An 11,003-nucleotide genomic window follows, 5' to 3' on the forward strand; every position below is an offset into this window, starting at 1 on the left:
GATATTTTTATTATATTATTTAACACATAGGTTATACAGAGAAATATGTTATTGTTTATTGTTTAAAGTGAAAAACATAATCGGACATCTATTTAAAAAATGTCTGAGAGGAATACATTAACCAGGAGTCAGTTTAGCTATTGTTGGGGGCAGACTTCGAAAGGCTGAAGCAATGCACTTTGGGACATGTAGTATTTTCAATTAGTACACCAGAAAGAAAGCTGCTTGGGATCTAAGACTTTGCACTGATCTATTTTTAATCTCAAAATGTAATGAAGACTCTTATCACAGCAGGCTGCACTGGTTAGTGATGCTCAATGAAAGCGCCGCATTTATCGAACAGCACTTTGCGGGCCGAACGTCAATACCCAGAAGCCCTCGCGCCTAGCTTGTCTGCGGCTGCGCGGAGCCGGGCCATGTGACACCGGGGGCTGACAGCTGGAAATGGGAATAAAGGGAAAAGCAGGCTTGGGTGGATTCAGCAGAAGGATGGGATTTAAACGATCGTAAATCTCGCTCTTGAGCAAAACTTGGAATTACTGGCCTTCTAGTAGTGGTCTTCAAAAAATCATGCTGGTCTGCCCTCAAGCATTCTGATGCTCTGATGACGTTAAATGAAGAAGGTGATTTCAAATAAAAAAATTAGGACAATCAACCGTGTAGCTTCTCGGGACACCCAGATTTAGTCTTTGATAATTATTATTGCGTGCTTGAAACTGTAAGTGTTGAACGGGCAGCATTATGCGTTGCAGAAGCCCGGAGTGTTTCTTATGAACATTTTCCGGCACTGCTGTTGCAGATAGAGATGACTCACGCTCCGGGGTACTTTGGTAAGAGTTACATTAAATTAGGTTTCGGTCAAGTTACTGTTATTCTGAATTCTGTTTGTATAGCATGAATATAACTATGTATACATTCGTCGCCCGAGATGAAAATAGTAGTGTTTATGCTGAAGTTTCCAAAATCCTTCTTTCTACTGGACAATGGAAGAGACTAAAAAAAGACAATCCCAGATTCAATTTAATGCTGGGGGAGAGGAACAGACTGCCATTTGGTAGACTCGGTAAGTACTGTAATGTATCCCTCCCAGGTTTTGAAAAAAACACCATTATTCATGTCTGTCAGGGTTTTGTCCCAGTACTTTCGATTCCAAGCGTTGTTTGTTCATAGTTAACGTTTGAAATATAGCTTGAATTAACGATTTATAATTTTTAACCGGAGATTTCAAATGATAAAAATGTTCTAAATTGTATTGCACATATACCGGTTATTTCATATTATTCATTATTATTATATCTAATGTTTGGGGGGAAAATAAGTTTGTTAAATAATTTTTAATTCCTAAACAGTAATTAGGTTGAATAGATTAAGGCTCAGACATCCGTAATAGGAATGCTATCAGAGGACAACAGAAAGGGTAAATTAAGCATTCTCTGTGAGAATGCAGCCCCAGCAGCGTATCTTTAATTACGAAGACTCCAGTTATTAAGTTGCTGTGCTCCAGCGTCTGGGAATAAATTCACTTTGGATGAATTTTAGAGATCACTCCCTTGTTCATGTCTTCCTTCTATACAGTGAAGTTTCAGTGATCATTCTAGTACTGTACTGAACAAGGTTTTCTTTGACAACGAAGATTAGCATGGCAAATTATGCATTTATAATTGTGACCCTAGATGACTTATATTTTCTGTGTCAGTGTGAGATATATGATATACTAATGATAATGAGTAATGTCATAGTGGTTTTTAACTTCAGGTGAAAGACAGCTCATGTTCATCTACAATGGTACTGGGTTTTTATTACTACAACTGACTTTTCGTCATCAGGTCATGAACCCGGATTAATGCAGCTGGTGAATTATTATAGAGGAGCTGACAAACTGTGCCGCAAAGCATCTCTGGTCAAGTATGTACATTACCTCCTATGATTCATTTTAATTATTAAAGTGCTTTTCTTATGTCCGATAAAAAGATTGTGTTGGGAGACTTTGGCTACTCCATGTTTTGAAGGCTGATGTCACGTGAATGAAAATGCCAGGGGCCGTGATGTGAGAGAAAATCAAATCAATGAAATCCAGCCCACTCTGGCACGATAAAATGCATAAGGCATCAACCTGTCAGAGTTCCAGCTGGCACCTTTATTCTGTGTTACTGTCTTTAGACAGATTATTGCTGATCAATGCAAATTTTTGTATGGTCAAGGACACCCCCAGTGTGCAAGATCAGTTTTCTTTCACATTGCACCTGATTTGAACCAAATTGTATATCCACTGGGCAAGGGCAAGAATGGGCTTTTTTACAGAACTACCCGTGCGTATTTCGGATCTGCCTCGGTGGAAAGAACTAAGATCTCTATTTTTTTTTTCTGATGAATGTAGTGAAAGTGCTTAGTGGTCTGCAGAGATAAGGTTTCTTCTTTAGTTTTAGAAAGGTTCAACCTGAATTCGTTTTGGAGAAATGGACAACACTCGTGACCTTTTAAATTAAAAATCTTCTTGAATGAGCATGACCCAGATAGCTGGTGAAAGATATTTGACATACCTACAAAGCCTAATGAATTACTTAGATTCATTATTTGGTGTGTATAGTTAATCAAATGCGATGCTTGGCTCATGTTAATGAATCTTAGCAATTAATAGTGGTATAGAAAAGGACCAGTTGTACTCTAAAGCCCCAAAGACTTTCATAGTTGTCTTTCTGTGCCTTAGGAGCCCAATTGTCCACCCCACAATGAAATATTTGAAAGACAATTTTCTCACAGCGCAAATCAGGTCTCTGGTTCCTTATTGTAAACCTCACATTTTTGCAGGTTAATCAAGACGAGTCCAGAGCTGTCAGATTCATGCAACTGGTTCCCCGAGTCGTATGTGATCTATCCCACCAACCTCAACACCCCTGTGGCTCCCGCCAAGAACGGCATCAACCACATGAAGCACCACCCAAAGACTGATGAGAGGGAGGTGTTCCTGGCCTCCTATAGTCAGAAGAAAGAGAACGGCGAGGGGACAGTGTGGATAGCAAAATCCTCCGCTGGCGCTAAAGGTGGAAATCCAGCTTTCTTAGCAGTCCTATAACTTTGCACCAACACCACAGGCGTGTTTTGTGTAATGCACAGTCGCATACTTTAATAGTCATGCATTGTACTTGTATCATGTGTTTTCAGGTGCTGGAATTCTAATCTCTTCGGATGCTAATCAGCTGTTGGAATTCATTGACAATCAAGGCCAAGTTCATGTCATTCAGAAATACTTGGAAAGGCCTCTTCTGTTAGAGCCCGGGCATCGCAAGTTCGACATCCGGTGAGAAACGTTTTTCTTTTCTTTCACTTTCTTCTGATGTGCTAGACCACTTCTATTTATTTAAGGAGGTCAAATGAGATGTGTAGTGCATAGCGGTTTCTGCTGACACATTGTGAACGCAGAGCACAGGGTCTATGGGGAAGAATGAAAGAATCTGAGAGGAAATTCTTGTCTTTTGTACTTGAGTCTGCAAAGATTTTGAGCAGGGTTGGACATCGTGCATTTTCATTTATTTGTGTATTCGCTCATTTGAGTGCGTTGATAGCCACCACATAATGAGTTCTGACTCACTCAGACAGCTATTTAAAATGCAGGATATTGGAGTACTGAGTGGGAGGCTGACTGTGTACTCTCTTCTCTCAGGAGCTGGGTGTTGGTAGATCACCAATACAACATCTACCTCTACAGAGAGGGCGTGCTGCGCACCTCATCCGAGCCATACAACAGCTCTGATTTTCAGGATAAAACCAGCCACCTGACCAACCACTGCATCCAGAAGGAGCACTCCAAAAACTATGGCAAATATGAGGAGGGAAATGAGATGTTCTTTGAGGAGTTCCGTCAGTATTTATCAAACGCTCACAAAGTAGCTCTGGAGACTTCAATTTTACCTCAAATCAAGCAGATAATAAGGTAACTGCAGCTTTTGTGCAGCAGCATCTGAAATTAATTCAGGGCCTTTTTTTTGCAGTTGTTCTTTTTGGGGTGAAACATTACCCCCTTATCATAGCTTCTTAAGTACCATATATCCATTTGTTTGCAAAATCCCATCTGCAGAAATAAGGAGCTGTCTGAGCCTGTATCATGTTTTAATACAAATGCTTTGAATTTGTTTCAGTATAATTAAATATGAGAGGAGTGTAGGCAGCTTCAGATGTACCGTCTGTCTTATTGACTCTTTCACTGTCATCTCGGCCCACAGGTGCTGTCTGACATGCATTGAGCCGGCGATTAGCACGAAGCACCTCTCCTACCAGAGCTTCCAGCTGTTTGGGTTTGACTTCATGGTGGACAGCGATTTGAAAGTCTGGCTGATAGAGATCAATGGAGCACCGGCTTGTGCCCAGTAAGACATCAACACGAGTCTTTCACTTCATTCCCTTTTTGTCAAGTCTAATGCCAAGTGGACCTACAGTATGAGTAATGTCCATAGTTGTTAGGTTTTATTTAAATATCTGAGTGTCATGCAGGATATGTGACAGCTGTGTTATATAAACCTATGTCTTTTCAGCTGCTGCCTTATTTTATTTATTTCATTTCCCATTGTTTGTCCTCTGGAACCTTTGCAATTTAGATTCCCCACGCTGCTCCTTAACATGGACTGTTATGATGCATAGTTTGCACAGGAATGGTTGGAGTGCTCAGCTGCAGTGCGATTCTTGTCTGAAAATTAATCGGCCTAACAAACAATGTCAGAAGTTTTCCCTTCTTTTACACATCATTCCAGTTTTGTAGAATTTAATTTTGCCCTGAAACCCTTTACTTGCTAAGTGAGCAGTGCAGAAGCTGAGTTATAACCTTCAGTCTGTCCGTCTTCCCTGTGCGCCAAAATCAAATGGAAGTGAGATAGATAATACTGTAAAAAGTCAGCCTCTACATTTAAAGTGTTTACACTGCTTAATTATCCAGTACTGCTGAGCCACTTAACAAATTGGAGAGCTTTTCACCCAATAAAAAACAATTGTGCAGCTAGCTCGTGCATGTTGAACATTCAGAAAATGATGTTTTTTATGTTTTTCCTCTTTAGCATGAACATAACATAGTGTAACAAAAGACTACAAAAGCGTCTTTCGCCTGGTTTAAGTAAATTGATTTGAGATCATGGAAACTCTTTCCATAAACTCAAACAGCTGATCCCTACTCACCCTCCAGCCACACTGAGAAAAAACTGAGAACTGAAGTGTAAAAGACAAGTGTTTTCTTATGAGTAATTTCTGCATTTTACAAATTGAATTTTTAAAAGAAACAAGACAAACTGAAAGCTTGATAATGTCAAGATCTGCATGGGGTTTTAAGGATTGGTTTCTTAGTTGAACGTGTTTGGTTTTTGATTTCCAGGTCTTTAACTATTGAGGAGTAACACATAGTTTAGAAACCTGTCAGGACTGCAGACCTATTGAACTAGACGCATGTATCATACTATTTTTCCACTTTGTGTTTTTCAGGAAACTTTATCCAGAGCTCTGTCAGGGGATAGTGGATGTAGCAATCTCCAGTGTCTTCACCTTGAGTGATTCCTCTTCAAAGCAGCCAAGCCAGCAGACCACATTTATCAAGCTGTAAACAGAAGATATTGAATATTTAGTGATCAGGCATCTTTTCTTTACCCACATCATGCTCTCCTGATAACTTCAGGTTTTGCTGGTTTTAATCTGATTGGATTTTAGGGGTCCAAATTGCATAGAGAAAATCATGGAGAGGGATTTGGACTGTTCTTCAAAATGATCCTTAAGTTGTGTTGCTGCTAGTGAGGTAACGAGTATTCACAAGAACATCCCATGGAGGAAAGAGGACCTCAAGATTTTCTGTAGTCGATTGAACTAAATGAATTATCAAACTGTTGTCTGTGCTATATAAGAGTATTAACAGTCTCAAAAATAAATGTAGGAGGCCTGCATTGGAGGTGGTGAATGTCTAAAGACAGAAGTAGAACAAGTTATGACAGAAATGAGCTCTTCCAAAAAATGAATGTCAGAAAAGCACTTGAAAATTGTTGGGGATTTGTGTTGATGGAATAAAAGGTATACAGTACTGCCATCAAGATTTTGAAAGACTGGTTATAAGACCGGCTTATTTTAATTTATCATTCAGCACCTGTGATTCTAGTGCCTTACATCCCTGTCCCCATATCCTAATCAAAACAGAGCTACTGTAGCCTAATGTTATTTGGTGTGTAATGCAAACTAGTGTTTTGCAGGTATGGGTCATACTTTTGTTTCAGTACCACTGTGTGACATTTGGTTAACCTTCACTTGCCCTAGAATTCTAAGAAATTTTTTAAATTCCACTGATCCCAAAATTATTGTGATTGCTCTGAAGTTAAACTCCTGTTTTGATAGCCATCTTTTTAAGATCACTTTTTCCTGCATGCTTACTGTGACGCAGGTTGGAGAGGAAAACAATCATCAGCTTATAATAATGTTGAATTATCAGCTTTGTGTCCTCCCTTTACTAGATTCTGGATTTTCAGAACAAGATTTGAACAGAATCTAGCAGAACGTGCCTGGAAGAAAACCTCACCAGTGCAAACGACCCTGAAGAGACTGCGGAAGCAGTCAGTGAAGTCATTAATACATGATCAATGAAGCCTCTTAATTTCACGGACAAAGAAAAATTCCATCAATATTATGACATCCTTTAAATATATTCATCAGTAGGAAGTACTGAAGGACTTAAAAACGTGTTCCATGTCTAACTAATCTTAAGGATCAAAATTATTCAGTGGGGAAGAAGAAGAATTAATAGTAGTGTTAGTAAATGAAAGATGGAAGCTTTGAGGAGGTTCTAGAGAAAATGTAACCTAGTTACTGTGCTAAGAGTCATTTATGTTGGCTTTATAGGTATTATAGGTTGATACTATTGTAGCCTCATTTTCTTTTTTTGAATAAATGCAGGAGGTACTTTTCTACCGCCTCAAGAAACAGTGTTAAGACTAGGCTATTTAGATTAGATACAAGAAGTTATGACTGCAGGCCATCATCGAACACAAAAATGTTAACCTCAAATGCTATTGCCTTTGTGTTATGACAGCTGTGGAGCAGTCAGTGCGTGAGCAGTAACACTATTTAGAATCTCATAGTCAATGAACTGGACAATGAAGGCCTTTGTTTTCCACTCCTGCTGTACATGCTGTCATGGTTACATTGAGCTCAGGTGCTTATTGCCATTCCTCATGGAAATGTTTCTTCAGGTCCCAGTTTCACGGCATTCCCTTGTACCCTGAATATCTCCCACTGGCCACAGTAACACCCATCAAACAATGTTTGGAGCCCCTGTAAGCAGCAGGAACAGGGAATGGCTACTAAAAGGAGCCACAAGGGACCCTGTCTTGGACCCATCTGCCGTTTGTGGGAGAATATCCAGTAGTTTGGCAGGTTTTCAAGCTACAGATTGTTTTTTCTTAAGAATGTGTTCTTTCTATAGTCAATTCCCTTAACTTTGTCTGACAACCTATGGATTTCAAAACAAATGAACGAGGTTTAAAAATCTGAAATTGGGAATAAATGTCAATTGTTTTATGTTTTATTAAGCAATTCAGTAAGTCTTGAAGCAATCTTAGGTTCCCGCATGAACTCTACCAGTATAAGACCACCACTGAGCAGAAGTAGTTTTGCTTTTTCTAGTATGAAGGAATTTTGATGTGATTGTTCTTTGTAGATTGTTGTTAGCACGCATGTGGGAGTGCAGGCCTAAAAGCATGTAATTTCTGTGTGTATATTTGCAACTGTTTGTCTGTTTATGTGAAGTACTCCAGTCTCGTGCTCAGTCTTAAGTAACAAAAATATTTATTTTAAGATTAGTAAAAATTCTGTGTTTTTCTATTTCCCTTTTACAATTTTAATTATGGTAGATGTTATCTCGGTCTCAACACAACATTTCCGTTTGATGTCCGAACAAAATCCATATATTAAAGATCAGTGAATTAAAATTTGTTACGAAACTCCCATGTGCTCCGGTCTACTTCAGGTGTTTTATCAAAGGTTTCTTTCAACTGTTTGTGCTCAACAGCAAATAATTTAACATGAATTTTCAGATGAATTGCACTAGGTCTTTTCTGTGGTGACTGATGTTACACTGAATTTCAAAGTAATAGTCTCGAGAGGTTTAGAAGGATAGTGCTTAATATTTTATAGGAAATACAGTGCTTAAGGTAATATTACATCCTTTTGGGACATCATGGCTTTGAATTGCATAACATTAGTCACCAAGGAATCACCCACATTTTTATGTATTAATGAGCAATTGAGGAAAAGTTTTAAATATGCTTATTGCATAATCTGTTTTTTACTTTGTTCATTCAGAATTATAAATTTGTAGCTCTATGTGCTGTGCAAGAGCAGTTTTCCTAAATGGAATGTCCTCTTGTGATATGTGGAATGTAGCCAATCTGTGTCACATTGGACCTGGTTGTTCTAAATTCTGAACTGTAACCATTTCTACCCAGTGGGCTAAATTAAATAAGAGTCTTGTTGGTAGTGATCCTTCATTATCGACTCAGATTGATTGTATTGGAAAAAATGATGTCCAGTGAGATTTCCTGTGTATCTAATTTTTACATTCTGATTTTGTAATTCAAAACCATTTGGACTGTGCAAGGTTGTTCCCTGCTAAGTGGAGTAAGTTGTATTGTTGGAGGCTTTTTGAGGAAGATCTACCTCACTTTTGTTTTAATCATTTTTATATCATATTTATGTGAATCGTGACAAAAAAGTTATCCTATAGAGCTAATTCTGCACTACAACAACAATCAAAGAACCATTTCTTAAATTATCACGTGCAGGTGGAGGAGTCAGCCACATGTAGTCTGTAACTACATTTGTTGTAGTTCCAGTCCTGTAGGGCTGGTTAGAGGGGTGCTCTTTCATATGAAGTGTACAGTGGGACTTTATTGAGCAGTACAAGAAATGATTGCAGAAGACTGGAGTAAAACACATTAAATGCATGTTTTCTGATGTTACATTATCTTCAACAGAATTAATAATGTCTGAATGTGTAATCAGAATTTAACATTAAAAAAGCTGAAAGGGTATTTGTCTGTTATCTAGATATTGTACACCTTATTGTTTTGGAATATTTAAGAGTGACGTATGGAGGGGACAATCCCTGAGGAAATGTCCCTGTCTTAAGTATTTTAAACCATATACAATTCACAAACATTTCCTATTTATTAACCTTAAAGCAATGATTCACTTTTACGCTTTTCATCTCTCCTTGATTAAGAAAAATATGAAAGTGAATTCCTGGTGCTCTGGTTAGAGGGTGTGAACCAAAAGACGTCTTAGGTTATCTCTATTGAATTAACCTTATTTTTAAGGATATACAGTACGCAACACAACACTGCCATTTATCACCATTTTAGGAAAAGTTATGCTTTGATGTGATTTGTGCATACAATATGGTATTTTCTAAACACTTGCCTCTTTGGCAGAATGATCTTGTTCACAAAACTCTGTTTTTCACTGCATAACACCATTTTTATTTTCTCATGGAACACAAATGACTGGATTAAATAAGAACTTCACTCAGTAGCAACTACTTTTCTTTGGCCTCATACAGTGGAAGGAAAACCACAGTTCTAGTATCTCTGTATAAGCCATCTTGGCCCTACTTGTGACCAAAGATGATCTGTTAATTTTTGATCGTAGTTCTGAAATCAGAAAGCACATGTGAAGAACTGTACTGTATTCAGCATCCTGTTTGGGTAAAACACCAGTACACTACTGAGCAGACAATCAAGGCATTACACCTAAGTGATGATCAGTGTTTTTGATATGTAAAAATGCTGTATAACAACATCTGTGCTGTACTGTTTTGACTCTGGAGATCAACTATAAGGTTAAGTGGAGGACTACTACATTATTCTGCTATACATGCTGCCAGGTGTGTGGATATGCTGTACATATCTGGATCCCAAAAAATTTTTTCGTAGCACTTTGCTGAGGAAAACTGCAGTGATGTATGTCAGTCACATGATAAACCTTTTGAGTCAGGAGTTTAAATCATACAACTGTAGTATGCTATACTGTATGTAGTATGCTGTACATAAACTGTCAATCAAATACTGTGTTATTCTCTGAAGAGATTATTGCATGGTATCTTGGCATCTGTATTTAAAACACTATCCATGAGGAATAAAGATGTGTTCTACTGACTTTCTCTCCTTGTGTTTGCTAATGTAAAGCTTTCTTTGTACAAAACAGGGAAATAATGTTTGCTACCCCTACAATATAAATGAGATATTCTATTAATTTCTCTAAAAATCTGTTTCTGTGGAGTAGGTTTATAGTCAGTCCAAAACCATCCAGCAGTTTAAAATTGTAGAGAATTCTTCACAAACCTCTTTACAAGCATTAATTTCCTTGTGGTTTGTTCGGTGAAATACACAACCAGGGTCTCAAAGTAGCACCAAATGTTGAAGAATAGAATTCAACTCCCTATCTCTGTTAATTCTCTCGGGATACATTTTGCATGAAATGATTATGCCCTGAAGAGAATTTTAAGACATTCACTGTTCTTCAATACATTTCTTCTCTCTTTAGAAGTATGCTTCCACACATCGTGGTGTAGTTGTGTACTGTGGACTACTGTCCTTTAGTTGCTAAATGAAGGAGCAGAGGTGAGAGATATGATATACAGTGCCCTTCAAATACTGTTTCAAATGCTTGCATGGAATTACCTTAGATTAAAACTAATATGAATGATAAGATTAATATAAATCTCATGATCACAAGTACAAATAGCCTGACAATAAATCAAAAACACATTTTTATTTTGCTGTCTCAATGTTTGGAGAGCACGATATACAGTATAATATTTTGACAATACTGTGTGTGTGTGGAGGTGGGGGGGGGGTAATGACATGATTGTGACAAATTGAAACATCTTTTGAGATAGGATCTTTTATATTTCATATGTGTTGAGAGCACACGTTTTTGCCCTCCACCGTTGTTCCAGTACTGTGTCCTAACCATGCTTACTGCAGTAT

General features: G+C 38.0%; 1 protein-coding gene across 1 annotated transcript; it reads left to right on the plus strand.

The window, feature by feature from the left end:
* Positions 1–415: 415 nt before the first annotated feature.
* ttl (tubulin tyrosine ligase) lies at positions 416–10,169 on the plus strand. Its single transcript, XM_069179918.1, has 7 exons — positions 416–1,063; positions 1,827–1,905; positions 2,809–3,041; positions 3,163–3,298; positions 3,662–3,931; positions 4,221–4,364; positions 5,464–10,169. The coding sequence occupies exons 1-7, from the start codon at positions 895–897 to the stop codon at positions 5,579–5,581; spliced, it is 1,149 nt and encodes a 382-aa protein (XP_069036019.1). The 5' UTR covers positions 416–894; the 3' UTR covers positions 5,582–10,169.
* The last annotated feature ends 834 nt before the right edge of the window (positions 10,170–11,003 follow it).

Source organism: Lepisosteus oculatus, chromosome 17 (assembly GCF_040954835.1).
Source record: "Lepisosteus oculatus isolate fLepOcu1 chromosome 17, fLepOcu1.hap2, whole genome shotgun sequence".
NCBI classification, from domain to species: Eukaryota; Metazoa; Chordata; class Actinopteri; order Semionotiformes; family Lepisosteidae; genus Lepisosteus; species Lepisosteus oculatus.

What these genes read in the sequence shown, in the direction of transcription:
- ttl (XM_069179918.1), top strand. Translation starts at nt 895, where the DNA reads ATGAATATAACTATGTATACATTCGTCGCCCGAGATGAAAATAGTAGT. An exon ending in ACTGCCATTTGGTAGACTCG is followed by an intron (nt 1,064 to 1,826) that starts GTAAGTACTGTA and finishes TTTCGTCATCAG; the next exon opens with GTCATGAACCCGGATTAATG. An exon ending in ATCCTCCGCTGGCGCTAAAG is followed by an intron (nt 3,042 to 3,162) that starts GTGGAAATCCAG and finishes ATGTGTTTTCAG; the next exon opens with GTGCTGGAATTCTAATCTCT.